Source organism: Gopherus flavomarginatus, chromosome 6, assembly GCF_025201925.1.
Source record: "Gopherus flavomarginatus isolate rGopFla2 chromosome 6, rGopFla2.mat.asm, whole genome shotgun sequence".
Taxonomy (NCBI): domain Eukaryota; kingdom Metazoa; phylum Chordata; order Testudines; family Testudinidae; genus Gopherus; species Gopherus flavomarginatus.
In genome coordinates, this window is record NC_066622.1 from 37,386,319 (window position 1) to 37,401,774 (window position 15,456).

At 42.5% G+C, this 15,456-nt stretch overlaps 1 protein-coding gene and 1 long non-coding RNA gene across 4 annotated transcripts in view; both read right to left on the reverse strand.

Annotated features, from left to right (window-relative positions):
* The window catches only part of LOC127053377 (uncharacterized), a 155,866-nt gene that overhangs the window by 118,413 nt on the left and 21,997 nt on the right, over positions 1–15,456 (reverse strand). The gene's annotated exons all lie outside the window — the stretch shown is intronic.
* CFAP92 (cilia and flagella associated protein 92 (putative)) overlaps positions 1–15,456 on the reverse strand; it is an 80,023-nt gene that overhangs the window by 56,157 nt on the left and 8,410 nt on the right. For 2 of the 3 annotated variants that reach the window (XM_050957726.1, XM_050957725.1), the window contains 3 exons: positions 9,643–9,850; positions 8,273–8,404; positions 5,988–6,099 (listed from right to left, as the gene is read on the reverse strand). In XM_050957726.1, coding sequence (XP_050813683.1) covers positions 5,988–6,099; positions 8,273–8,404; positions 9,643–9,850 — 452 coding nt within the window. The remainder of the gene's footprint in view (positions 1–5,987; positions 6,100–8,272; positions 8,405–9,642; positions 9,851–15,456) is intronic. The other variant, XM_050957728.1, reaches the window with a different exon arrangement.

Genomic DNA, 15,456 nt, shown 5'->3' on the forward strand with positions numbered 1-15,456 from the left:
CAATCAGAAAAGTAATTTATGCAGGGCCGTAGCAACAAAGAACATGGCCCCATCTGAACATATGTCCGGGGCGCCTTACAATACAGAAACTGGAATGCGGTATTTATTTAATACAATATACAGGGTTCATATTATGTATACATAGGCCTACAGTGTACATGTATTCCGTATTTACGCAAAGTGCTTCTTTCGAGCCTTGTTCTCCGCAAATTGGTTAATCAATGCGTCATAGTCCAGAGATCTGGCAATCTTGTTTTCGATTGAGATAACTGCAAGCGCAGAAAGTCTGTCATCTGTCACGGTTGAGCGCAGGATATTCTTGATCAGTTTCATTCTGCTGAAGCTCCTTTCAGCACCAGCGACAGTAACTGGTGCTGAAAGGAGTGGTCAGAAGAATTCTGATGTGTCTGGTCAGAAGAATTCTGTGTGGTCAGAAGAATTCTGATGCAAATGCAAAGATTCGGATATATCTCCTGAAGGCTGTTCTTGTATATGTACATTAAAAAATTGTTTGCCGTGACAAGTCCTCTCTCTTTCTCGATGACATAAATAAAACGATTCAATTCCATTATGAGTTCGTTGGCATCAATGTCTCCCATTTTTCTTTCAAAATTTTTGCTGTGATTCTCCAGTTCATTTTCTCTGTGACTCTGCTTCAGGCTGTTAGCGTTGTACAGAAATCCAAACAACTTATACCACTCCACGAGTTGGTCAAATCGCGACGAAACAGAAGATATGGCCTGATCAGTGAGAACAAGAAAGAACTGCGATTTGAATTTTTCTTCGGCAGAAAGATGACTCGAATCATCAGCACATTCGTAATCAAACATTCTCTTCTTACGTCGAACCCTGGTTTCTGGAAACACCTGCTCAATACCCATATGCTCTGCTATTTCACGTGCATTTGTGACCACAGAGTTATATCCTGTATTTCGATAGTCTTCCAAAAACTTCATTATAGCACCGACTTCTGCCTGCAGTACGTCAATTGACACATCTGGTGACTGAATTAATTTGCTGGTTTTATTGACGTGAAATAGTATATCATACCACGTGTACACAGTCAGAACAAAAGGCTACATAGTAACATGGTCTAAAAGCGCACCGGCTTCTGTTGCTGTACTGCCATCTTTCTTTTCGAGCGCATATTGTCACAAAGATGACAAAGCATTGCACAATTCTTCAAGGTGATAATGCAATGGCTTCACAGCATCAATTCTCGACTCCCAACGAGTGTCCGATAACCCTTTAACAGATATTGGCATATGTTCTTGAAGTATATCCCAACGTGAAGGTGAAGAAGAAAAGATAATGTATATTCTGTTAATCAGACCGAAAAAGTCAACGGCATATTTCGATGACTTTGCCGCGTCTGAGATCACAAGATTCCAAGTGTGAGCTCCACATGGTACATACAAGGCACAGTCATTTATTTCTAGCATGCGGGCTTGAACTCCTTTATTCTTTCCTCTCATATTTGCGCCGTTATCATAAGCTTGGCCTCTCATGTCAGCAATGTCTATTCCTAAGTTGTTTGCCTTTTTAAGAAACGCTTCCAATAAGCCCTCACCAGTTGTATCATGAACATTAAGAAAACCAACAAACGCTTCACAAATATTGACACTATCTTCACCGTTGCATCCAACAAAACGTAACACCACAGACATCTGTTCTTCATGTGACACGTCGGAAGTACAGTCCAAAATAACTGAATAATATTTTGCTTTTTTGGATAATAAGCTAGCGCTGTCAGTTTCATGTGCCTGTACCTGTACGTTGGATTGCAGCGCAAAATACGTTGACAACTTTGGAATTTTCTCAAGTTCCTTCTCGGCATCTTTTGCTGCCTTTCGTTTACTAGCTCCACTCTTATACATACTCTTAGACATCATAAAGCACGCTTCTGCGTTGGAAATGATAAAAAACTAAACAACTAAATTAATAACATTTATCCGCCGACCGCCATTATGAACGCAAATACACATTCTTTGAATGGGTCCAACTAAAATTCGAAACTGACCGACAGACAACTGATGTAGCCAATAGCATTATGATTTATCATAATGACTTCACGGTTTTGTTAGTAAAACCGACATGGATTGTGCAATAGCATCAATAAATGTCACTTACTAGTTATACCTTACATTTTTTTTGCCACTTTTAGGGGCTCCCTTCCTTGCGGGGCCCCCTCCGGTCGGAGGGTACGGAGGGCGCTCGCTACACCTCTGAATTTATGCCGGCATAAAGAGGACTTCTACCTAGGTCAGTCTGTACTAAAAGTTGAATTTGTTTGAGAGGTAAACTACTTTGTACTTTCAACTTCTCAAAAACTCTTTTAAAGTCATATTTTTTTAAAAAACTGTCGGAGTATGTATGCTGGATATTACTCGAATTCATAACTTCCTGCAACTGTGAAAATTTAAATAGATCAAAATAGAAAAAAATGCTTAAAAATAAATATAAATATTATCTGTCAATTATAAAAATATGAAAACTGAATACTGCCAAGCCAAAATACACTGTAAATGGTTACGAAGTGCCTATTTAGTCTACAAAGCAGGAACTCAGAATTGTTAAAAGAGAGCAAAGACGGCAAACCAAGAAGCATTAGAGAAGTTGCAACAAGAGATTAAACACAAATAACAGCTCATCAAAACTTACTATAAAAGTAGCTCAAGGTTATGTAACAAATGTTTGATTTCCAACAGCTCAAAGCAATGTCCTAGAACATTTGGAACACTGGAATATTCAAAGCAAGGTACTATTTATTTTAAATACAGGGACAATCATTTCATTGTTAAAGATGCTGGTCCTCTCACACAAAACACCATTTGAAATAAAATCAGAGCATTTTGCTCGCATGGGCAACTCAGACTTGTCTTTGAAGTTCTCCACGTCTACAGAGATTTGCGATATTTTTTATTCTGTATATACAGCATAAAATCAGTTGAGTTACAACCTACACTTAGGGCAGGGGTCAGCAACCTTTCAGAAGTGGAGTGCCGAGTCTTCATTTATTCACTCTAATTTAAGGTTTTGTGTGCCAGTAATACTTTTTAATGTTTTTAGAAGGGCTCTTTCTATAAGTCTATAATATATAACTAAACTATTATTGCATGTAAAGTAAATAATGTTTTCAAAATGTTTAAGAAGCTTCATTTAAAATTAAATTAAAATGCAGAGCCCCCTGGACTAATGGCCAGTGTGAGTGCCACTGAAAATCAGCTCGCGTTCCGCCATAGGTTGACTACACCTGACTTAGGGTATGTCTACATTGCAGTTAGACATCCACATCTGGCCTGTGCCAGCTGACTTGGGCTCCCACGACTTGGGCTAAGGGACAGTTTAAATTGCAATTAAGATGTTCTGGGACCTCCCATCCAGGACCAGCTCCAGCGTTTTTGTCGCCCCAAGCGGCAGGGGGTGGAGTACGCGATTGGCGGCACTTCAGCGGCAGCTCTACCGCCACCGCTTCATTCTTCGGCGGCAATTCGACAGCAGGTCCTTCCCTCCAAGAGGGACCGAGGGACCCGTCCCCGAATAGCCAGACATGCCGCCCCTTTCCATTGGCCACCCCAAGTACCTGCTTTCTGCACTGGTGCCTGGAGCTGGCCCTGCTCCCACCTCAGAGGGTCCTAGAGCCCAGGCTCCAGCCCGAGCCCAAACATCTACACTGCAACTAAATAGCCCCTTAGCCCAGCTGGCATGGGCTATCCATGGGTTTTTAATTGCAATGTAGGCATACCCTTAAGGTATGTCTTACACCGTACACTCTACATGGCAGTGTGTAGAGTACATACACTGTACCCCCTCCCCACCATAGCACAGGTACAAATACCAGTGTAAATGGTGAGGCACTGCTTAGGCAACTAAAGTAAAAACATTTTGAACCCTGTGGGTATGAACCATATATGGCTCTCTACGTGCCCAAGCAATGCCTCCCCCATCTACACTGCTGTTTTTAGCAATTTAGTGTTCTGCTGCAGGGCAAAGGTTCCGGCAGCTCCCTGCTGCCTGAGCCTTTCACTAATGTGTAGCTACACACCTCAGTGTGGATGCAGCCTGTTTTGCACTGCGGCATGTAGCTACACATACCCTACATGCTGCCATTGGGTTGGCAGTGTAGATGTAGCCTTACAGTAGTAACCCATGTTAATGAGTACTGTTCCTAGTAAACATACATTGCTCAGAAGAGTCTAGCAGTAGCCCACCGAAGTCAATGCAAGTCTTTTCATTGACTTTACTGGGATTTGATCAGGCCCATAATCTTGGCTGTGTCAGTAATAAGGAAAAGAGTTCTACATAAGTCTTGCTCAAATGCCTTATGATGAAGACATTCCAAATGTTGTGCGACAGAAAGTAAAATGGTGTAAGAATCTGATGACAAGATATACTGTACATATGAACACGTGCAAGATTTTTAGAGAAAAAGTGAAAACCCTGAGGAAGTCAATAAAAAAAACGCAACAAACTGTTTTATTTTTAAGATGTTGAACTAGAAATGCACTCCATTTGCCTCCGTTTAATTATTTTTACTTCACCAAAGTGCAAAGCTTTCATTTAACAATGGATATGATGGGACAGTCAATTTGATTTCTTTTAAACTGATTAATTTTTTAAAAGGATTTTCTCCACTGCCCTCAACTCTGTAGGCTTTTGTAAAATGTTAGGATGTTGCATGTTTATTGTCAGGAAAGAACATTACTGATAATTGCACCAGACTTTAGAAACTATTCAGCGATTCTGAATCATTAAACTGACAACATGAACAATTGCTCTTGTAAATAAAGCAGAATTTAGCCCATGAACTTCTTAGTTACAGCAATGTAAATCCAGAGTGATTCCCACTTGTTTCAAGGGAGTTACCCAACATTTACACCAGTGTATCAGAGCAGAATTTGGCCTTGTAAATATCTGTATTTACAGAATTAATCTGTTCAGCTCACAAAGGGAGGGATAGCTCAGTGGTTTGAGCATTAGCCTGCTAAACCCAGGGTTGTGAGTTCAATCCTTGAGGGGGCCACTTAGGGATCTGGGGCAAAATCAGTATTTGGTCCTGCTAGTGAAGGCAGGGGGCTGGACTCGATGACCTTTCAAGGTCCCTTCCAGCTCTATGAGACAGGTATATCTCCAATTATTATTATTTATTAAGTCAATGGTGCTTACTATTGTACACAAGACTTTCTGCTAATAAGTCCTAATGTTGTTTCTATCCTCACCATTTGAAAAATGTTCTTCCAAATGGCATATTTCAGTACTAAACAGTTTATGTAACAGAACAGAACACGAATAAAATAAGAAAACTGAAATAAAGCTCTTGGCATACTAAAGTTAGGCATATAGCTGAGAAGAGACTGGGATTTATAGCACTGCATTCTCACAAACAGCTGTCCAAACTTCTCACGCTTTCACCACAATCTCACAATAAAAGACCCAGCTGACATATTCAAAACACACTGAAACCAAGGCAAAAGCTTCCTCCTCCTCGGCTTCCACACAGAGATCATCTATTTCCACACACTTGGCCACCATGCCATTTCATCTAATTTTCTCTCTCTTGCCAACAGCCATTACCACATTTCCTAGTGCAAGCATCTAGTTTTATTCACACTGCCTAATTTTGGTAAATCTAAAGGCACTGGACTCAGTTGAAAGGAAAATATCTGTCTGGAAATAAACGGTTTGATAATTTTATACAAGTAACACATTTGTATTTTTTATGAAAGGTACTTTTCCCAAAATAAACCACACATAGCTTGATATTTTGGTGTAAAGGGTGTTTTAATTATGCTGTTTCTTTGTAACAGTTAATATAACTCCAACATATGTGAATGCAAAAAGTCAGAGTCAGCAGACCCTGAAATCAGAGCATAACCATGACAACCCTTAAAAAACCAGCTGCTTTCAATTTTGCTTAAATCATGTGAGTATATCCCAGCACAGGTGTGGTAATAATCTCCTTGGTGGTAAACAGAAGGCATTCTTACCTCACTGAAGGAAAGTCATCTGTCCTTGAGGGAGGAAGTAAAGATTGGAAAACAGAAAGGGATGCTGGTGTCTCATACAGTTCATCTTCCTCTGGTAAAGGTTTACTTTCCCCTGAGGTAAAACAGGTTTCACGTTTGTTACTAATATTTCCTTTTTCAGAGCATCCCATAAGACTAATCAAAATACAACCACAAACATCTCAGAAAACAAAAGTATGTTACCTACAGTGGTATTTTTTGAGTAGTGACATGCCTAGTGTTGCATAGTGTTTGTGTTTAGGTAGTTATTGACTTTGCTGTCGGGATGCGTGTGTGGAAGTTCATGTATACGAAGAAATAATATATTCCTTTTTGCTTATTTATGCCAGATGTTACTTTATTTTAGTCAGATTTTGTCTTTGATATTATAGCTAATATTTATACAAGATGAGCACACATGCTCAATATTATCAGCCAGATCCCCAGGCTGGGTAAATCACCATAGCTCCATTGACTCCACTGCAGCCAGCTGAGGATCTGCCCCTATATGCTCTCTATGTACTATCAGTATGGTACAGTATGTCTCCTGAGCTTAGAATTCTTAGAACTCTTTTCTCCCTAGTATACTGCAAGGCAGGATTTAGCCTTAAGAGGGGAGAAATACATTTGAGTGTAATACTGATATATGCCTACGGTCATGTTATAATGTACCACCCTCAGCCAAGCTAAATCATCATTCTGCAGGAGGTGATTACTCTTAGCAAAGGACTCCCTAAGAGGAAGCCTAGGCTGTACTGTAACTTACTAGAGAATATATCTGTGCCAAACAAAATCTTAAGTCCTAGCAATAGGCACACATGCTTCTTGGTGACATAAGGTTGTTCTGTATTGTTGGTTACATATAAACAACAACACGTTTACAGCAACATTATACAACAGTTTACGGCCAGAAGTGCAGAACTCTCTATTTAGCTGAAACTGGAAGGAAAAATGCAATTGTCCAAGTGGAAACTGGCCAAGACACTGTAATCTACCTGCTGCAGGCTACAACTAGATAATTTACATACCTACACAGCAGATAAGAAGCCGGACTTGTCCTTCCAGTCCAAAAACACAGGCTTCTACCCCTTGAGTTATCTCCCTTGCTGGTCATAGTAATAAGTCCATTAGCCTCCATGTGGATCAGCCACTAGATGGCACTATTGCCAACATACAAGTACATAAATAGAGAGAGCCAGTACAATACAGTTGATGCTAACACCCACTGCTGACATTGTAACGTTTTCCACTGCATCTTTACTGATCTTTAGTAGTCAGAGTCTCAGTTTTACATCTCCATTTGAAAAAATGCAAGCCCAGTACCATAGTCTAAGAGAAGCAAACAAAATTCTAATACTACCATGTTTCATTAATAAAAACAGGAAAGTACTTCCCTAAGAAACATTTAAGGTCAGAACAGGCTTATGGAGGTTCACAGGTGGTTCCTCTCTAAACAGTACTATTTGTTACACACACACACACACACACACACACACACACACATATCACTATGTTAAAAGAACATGAAAAAGTACATAGTCAAGCACAGACAGTTCTGGCATTTCCTAAGTTTCCAGTGCTTGACTCTGCAACCTTAACAACATTCTGTTAACAGTTTTGTGTGTGTGTAATTTCCTACATTTATAGAAAAGCAAACTAAAAAGACAGATCCCCTTGTGGCATCCTACTGAGCCCTACACAGTCATCCGCAGGGTTGGAACCTTTAGGTTCACATAACAGTCTTTTGTCACTTCAGCTAATAGAGTAACTGGTAGCAAAAGTAGCCATGAGAGGGGGATCAGATACACTTTGCCAATGGGCTTCACAGATATTTGCTGACAGTAGATGGATGGTGAAACTCAGGAATCTTGTGTTCCACTCCAGCTTCTGGAGGGGAAAGTGCTCTAGTGGGTATACGTCCCTTCTGACCCCTTTTCCCCTTGCCTGATCCCTTCTACCTGCATCCTGTTCAGCTTCTGTGTCAGTCATGCCACTCCTTCACCCAGTCACTCCTCTCAGTCCCCACACCCAAGCCCTCAACGACTCATGTCAGCCTTAGTATCCTTGCCTAGACAGTTTCAGCCTCTCCCCTCCAGCTCTGCATTCATGTTTCAGTCTCCTTGCCTAGTCAGCTGCAGCCTCTCTCTCAGGACCCTGCATATGAATCCCAGTTTTTCCAGTCCCTGGCTTCCAGTTCCCAGCCCCGTTTCCCTCTCTGGGCTCCTTATCCCAGGGCCCCCACCCAGCCTGTTTTCATACTACTTTACCTGCTGCAAAACCCATTGCAGGTTTCTCTGGTGCACTGGGAACCTTCACACCTTTCATTTTAACACAGCTGAGTTCTGGCTGATTGTCCTCGAAGAGTTCTCTTTGCAATAACACCGTATATTTTACTCCACCTGGAGCGGGAAAAGATAACAAGAAATTTCCATTCAGACTTCTTCATTTTGCCTTATTTTTGTTGTATTTTATCTACTATTCAGGCTTTTGGGTCACAACAGGGTAAGAAGCCCACTTTATGGGTGCACAGCTCTGTGGGTTTGGAGATAAAGGTCAAGCAGGGCCAGAAGGTTTCTTCCAAACCTGCAGAGGTAGCTAGCATAAGTGGTTTTCACTCTTTGTGCTGCGTAACATACTGAGGGGGCTGCTGAGGTTCATAGGCTCAGATTAGTCCTGCCAGAGAGGCAAGAAGCCATGGGAACAGATGAGAGAAATTGACCTCTAGGCATAGATTCTTTATGGAATTGAGAGGTGGAACCTCTGGCCTCTCACCCTTTTTGCCCTCACCTTGCTGCATAAGTGACTGGCTACAAAGTCTCATGCCCTCCAGAAGAATCAGCAGGAAACACTGAGTGAAACACATGAGTTTCCACTCCCAACAATTGCTATTTCCTGGCAGATGAGAATTACATGCTCGGATTGCTTTGCCAGATAGAAATCTAAAGCTTCATTAAAGACTCTTACTAACAGATCCTTTATTCCAACAGAACTCTCAGTATTTGTTCAAATATTTATTTGGTAGTGACAGCTCACTTAAAAAAAAAATCCACAGAGCAGTCTACTTGCCAGCAATTGAAATGTATACGTAAAAAATATCTGGGGAGATGAGGACATCATTTTTTATTCCACTGAAATACATGGAACTGGAAGAGCTCTCCTGAGCAAATACAGCTATTTTATTATTAGAATAAAAATGAGAAAAGGAAATGAGTGCAACTTTGAAACAGAAGTACTCTCTCCCTGTACAAAAGGGGCCCAATCACTAATTTGAAAGAAAGAAAAAGAAAAACTCAGATTATAAATCTGAAACTGCAGTTCTACCTAGGCAAGATATCAGAGTTCTGCCTCTAAACTTGCTGGGGACAAACCTCAAGATTTCTTAAAATATGAACAAATAGCAATAATTCTTATGGGGTTCACACATGAACCTAAAATAACCATCTAATAAATTATTAAAACAGTGGGCACACGCAAGTTGGTTATGAAAAACAGAAGTGATTCGTTAGCAATATGATGAATTATTGTAATCCTGTATTACACTAAAAATAATATCCTTGTTTTCTTGTTTGTGCTAAACCTCCTTTCTCGTAATACATTTTATAAGGACTGTGGCTATTTACATTAATACTTAACTTACCAATTGCATCTGAATCCTCAACCTGTGAAAAAGGAAACCTGGGTTTACTAAACCTAGCTTTTGCAGAAACTTTGTCCTTGGTATCCCATACCGTCAGAGTTACTTTGTGATCTCTCAGTTTTATCAGAAACTCATTAGTAACATGAATATTAATACTGTGGTTCCAGGACACCCATATTTGGTCATTTTCAAACCACGGTTTCACAACCTAGGAAGAACACAGAGTTGAAAAACATTCACGAACGTGAGAAGTACTGAAGAAAGAGTCACACAATGAACATTCTGTTGCCATTTAGCTACAGCTATTGAGGGGAAAGGATCCATTAATGACCACATTTTAATTGAATTTTTAAAGAGCCTTAGTATTACAAAACACCAGACGTGCACAGGGAGCAGTAAAACATTTAATTAATGCAAGGGGACATGGATTATACAGCCACTAGATAGCGAGAATGGAGTAAAGCATGATATAGCACCCCATATAATTTTTCCCGTTCAGAGAGCAATTGGCCATCAGCTGGGAGAGAGGTAACAAAGTACATTAATAAAGATATGTGCTAAAAACTAATGAAATTGTTCTTAAAGTGTAAATTAAAATTAAGTATCAGAGGGGCAGCCGTGTTAGTCTGGATCTGTAAAAGCAGCAAAGAATCCTGTGGCACCTTATAGACTAACAGACGTTTTTGGAGCATGAGCTTTTGTGGGTGAATACCCACTTCATGCTCCAAAATGTCTGTTAGTCAATTAAAATTAAGATCATGCTGGGGGTTATCAGAACCTTTTAAAGAGATCTTGTAGGTAATTATGAGTCTATGTGTCAGCTGTCACAGCAGCACATTTTGCTGAACTAAGTCAAAATGGCTATTTCAAACCAAATATAGATTTTGCAAATATGTGGGATCAGAACAGAAGTTAAACTGACAATAAGAGGAAGAACATATATTGAAGACTGAACGAAATACTACAAGTTTAAGTATACATTTTTAAATGTTGACTTAGTATACACAAAATGAAAGCACATGTGCTAAAATCCACCCTATATTGTACAATATACTATGTCATGTGTCTTTGGTTTCCAGGGATGTAACTCTGACATCTTTTATCAACATGAAATTGACTTTAAAACTTCTGTGTTGTTTGGCCAGGAGGTGAAAAGAAAACCTGAATCTTACAGAAATGGGCAAGAAATCAGACAGCCAATCAGAAGGGCTGGGAATACAGAGGAAAAGATAACAGAGGCAAGATACAAGTTGGCCTTTTTGCATCCAAGAATAAGATATTACATAATCTAAGTGAAAATGTAAAGCCTGTAACCTTTACTCATGGGAAAAGTTAATAAGCCTAACCTCGTGAGTAAGCAGGATTTGATCCCAAATCCATTTCCAAAGAAAGCCTCAAAACCTTTCAGATGCATATTTGAAAGACGACATTTGATTTTATATTTGAAATTTAAGTGGGAACTAATTTGTCAAGACAGCTTGAAACAATGAAATCACTGGGGCTACTCTGGTAAATAAGGGATGCAGGAACAACAAATTTCATTTCTGTGCATTAGCCATGGCCTCTAGGACATCATTCCTGAGCACTCTCTTTCCTCCAGCACCCCTAATCCTTCCTTTATTTATAGAGGATCTTAAATGGCCTAACAAAATATCAGATATGTATTTCTAGCTGTCACATCATCACCTACTGTATAAAGAGAATGACATAACATAAGCTTCACTTCTTTTTCACTGGTTGATTTTTTGCTGCACAGCTCCCTCCATCTCACTGATTTTCCCCATCCCATTTCAAAACACTGCTTGAAACACACTTCCTGTAGGTTTCCTACACAAACAAGGATCTGGCCTTCCTTATTTTTCTGACTGCTGTTTGCAGTGTTGATTCCAGGATATAAGAAAGACAAGGTGGGCAGGCAGTAGGCAGTATCTTTCATTGGACCAACCACTGTTAGTGGGAACAAGTTTTTGAGCTTCACAGAGCTCTTCTTCAGGAAACCCCTTTTCTGGACTTCAAACAACTCCTCAGCCTCGCCAAGCTCATCAATCAGAAGCTAGCTCACCACAGACCAATGTAAACCAATTCAATGAGGCACCAGACCTTTCCAGAACAACAGATGCAAAACCTGCAGACATATCTCCACTGCTCAGATGATCAATATCCTCCACAACACACCTGTCAAGATCTATGGGTCCAACACATGCCTATCGCAACACAGAGTGTACCTCACCTAGTGCATCAAATGCCCCAACAACAGCTATGTGGGTGAAACCAGACAATCACTATGTTCTCAAATGAACTCACACAGAACAATGATAAAGAGACAAAAACACCTTATCACCTGAGGATGACCACATTTCACAAAGTGATCACTCCATATCTGGCCTCTCAGTCCTTCTCCTCAAAGGCAACCTGCACAACACCTTCAAAATAGGAGCCTGGGAACTTAAATTCATAACTCTGCAGGAGGCTAAAAATCATGGACTTAACAGACACACTGGTTTGATGGCTCATTACAACAATTTGTAACACACACTGCAGCCTACTAACCCTCCTTTATCCTAGAACTGCAGAGGTGTTAAGTGCCCACTTCATTTTAAGTGATCTCCTATAGCATGTGTGAACCTCAATCTTAATAATCTGTTCCATTTTGTATTTAGCTGTGACACTGCTTCTCCTGCTCATTGCTGTGAGGAACTGCTCTGTGAAGCTGAAAAGCTTGTTACCTCTACCAACAGAAGTTGAAAGATATTACCTCATCCAGTTTGTCTCTTACTTTTCTCAGGGCAAGCTATACTTGCAGATGTAGGCCATGTCTACATCTAAAATTTTGCAGCGCTGGTTGTTACAGCTGTATTAGTACAGCTGTATAGGGCCAGCGCTGCAGAGTGGCCACACTTACAGCAACCAGCGCTGCAAGTGGTGTTAGATGTGGCCACACTGCAGCGCTGTTGGGCGGCTTCAAGGGAGGTTCGGGGAACGCGAGAGCAAACCGCGGCGAAGCTGGTCTCCTTTCCCGGTTTGCTCTCTCGTTCCCCGAACCAGCAGGTCTCCTTCCCTGCGGTTTGCTGGGTGGTTCGGGGAACGCGAGAGCAAACCCGGGAAAGGAGACCAGCTTCGCCGCGGTTTGCTCTCGCGTTCCCCGAACAAGCAGGTCTCCTTCCCTGCGGTTTGCTGGGTGGTTCCGGGAACGCGAGAGCAAACCGCGGCGAAGCTGGTCTCCTTCCCCGGTTTGCTCTCGCGTTCCCCGAACCCCGAGCAAGCAGGTCTCCTTCCCTGCGGTTTGCAGGGTGGTTCCGGGAACGCGAGAGCAAACCCGGGAAAGGAGACCAGCTTCGCCGCGGTTTGCTCTCGCGTTCCCCGAACAAGCAGGTCTCCTTCCCTGCGGTTTGCAGGGTGGTTCCGGGAAACGCGAGAGCAAACCGCGGCGAAGCTGGTCTCCTTCCCCGGTTTGCTCTCGCGTTCCCGGAACCACCCAGCAAACCTCAGGGAAGGAGACCTGCTTGCTCGGGGTTCGGGGAACGCGAGAGCAAACCGCGGCGAAGCTGGTCTCCTTTCCCGGTTTGCTCTCGCGTTCCCGGAACCACCCAGCAAACCTCAGGGAAGGAGACCTGCTTGCTCGGGGTTCGGGGAACGCGAGAGCAAGCCGGGGAAGGAGACCAGCTTGATTACCAGAGGCTTCCTCAGGTATGCTGGGATACCTGCTTATTCCACGGAGGTCAAGAAAAGCGCTGGTAAGCGTCTATACTTGATTACCAGCGCTGGATCACCAGCGCTGGATCCTCTACACCCGAGACAAAACGGGAGTACGGCCAGCGCTGCAAACAGGGAGTTGCAGCGCTGGTGGTGCCCTGCAGATGTGTACACCTCCTAAGTTGCAGCGCTGTAACTCCCTCACCAGCGCTGCAACTTTCTGATGTAGACAAGCCCGTAGAGTGATGTGAGTTAAACCCGCCTTTGGAGAGCGCAGTAGGTAAAGCACTGCAGTCTGTCCACACTGACAGCTGCTTGCGCACTGGCGTGGCCACATTTGCGGCACTTGCATGCTGGGATAGCTGACCATAATGCACCATTCCCAGTGCTGCTGCAAGTGACTGCAACGTGACAGGGAGTGTGTTGTGTGTATGTGTGGGGAGAGTGTGGGTTTTTGGGGGGGCTGAGAGCATGTCAGCATGCTGTCTTGTAAATTCAGACAGCAGCAGATCTCTCCCTCCCCCCACCTCTCTCTCTCTCACACACAGCATTCCACAGTAATGGTTTCTTTGTCTTGGGGCAGATAAGCAGCCAGCTGTCAGAAACAGAGCTTTCAAAGGCCATATCTGCATTCATGCAGTGATTCAACACAATGACTAGAGTGACCACTTGATTTAAGGGAATTATGGAACATTTCTGGGGGCCGATCACAGCACAGTAATGCAACACCCTGTTCACACTGGCACCGCAGCACTCCAGCGGGGGCGCATCAAACTTTATTCCAGTCGCCGAGGTGGAGTACTAGGAGCGCTCTAGCTGCAGAGTCGGAGCGCTCTACGTGCCTTGCCAGTGTGGACGGGGAGTGAGCTAGTGTGCATGGGCTCCTTTATTGCGCACTAACTTGCAAGTGTAGCCAAGCCCTCGGTCACTCACACCTCACATTCTCTAGTAGTCTCATTTCTACTGTGACTGCATAGGAAATATATGTATAAAGGATGCTTTAAAACTATAATAGGCTAAATATGGACTGAGCCCTACACAAATTTTTACCCAAACCTTTGCACTCTAAAAAGGTGCATTTTCTCTTTTGAATAACTTTCCCAATACATTACACTTTCTGGTCAAAATTTAGCATACCCATTTTTAATCAAGGAGCAAATTCTTTTTCTCCCATGAAAATTTCACTACAAGTAGTTCAGCTGTTCTCCAAAATAAATTCAGTTTTTCCTCCTAAAGAAGTTTTGCCCTTTTCATTTCATTGAAGGAGATGGAGCTCCTAACCAAAAGGTGTAAGAAACTTGAAAAATGCCAGGTTCATAATGGCTGCCCCATTTATGTGCCTTTGCATGATTTAGTGAAAATCATATAAGATTTTGTAATTTTTCTATGTTTAAAAATGTTTGTATGTACAGAATGATTTCTGTTAAGAGATAAAACATACAAATCATTGGCAGCAAACAGATGGACATTTAGAAATAGTGTGGGATTTTTAATTGAAAAAATAATCTCATAAGCAAAAACAAAATAGGTGAGGTAATATCTTTTATTGGTCCAGAAAAAGACATTACCACACTTGCCTTGTCTCCCTTATATCCTGGAACCAACACAGATACAACACTCATGGTATGTCTGCAGTGTTACTGTAGCCATGCTGGTCCTAGGATACAAGAGACAAAGCAGGTGAGGTAACATCTTTTATTGGACCAACTTCTGTTGGTGAAAGAGAGACGATTTCGAGCTTCAAAAAGCTCTTCCTCGGGTCCTAATATCACTTGTTTCAGGTCCTGAGGAAGGGCTCTGTAAAGCCGTAAAGCGTCAGGGCCACACAGAGGATTCAGGGGGCCTGGGCACTTCGGTGGCGGGTCCCAGAGCGGAAGTACCCCCCGCCGCCAAATTGCCACCAAAGCCCCGGAGCAGAAGCAGCTCCGGGGGCCTAGGCCCCACGAGAGTTTTCCGGGCCCCCCAGAGTGAAGGACCCCGCTCCAGGGGCCCCAAAAGAATCTTGTGGGGGCCCCTGCGGAACCCAGGGCCTTGGCCAAATTGCCCCACTTGCTCCCCCCTCTGGGCAGCCCTGGAAAGCGTATCCCTTCTACTAACAGAGGTTGGTCCAACAAAAGGTAT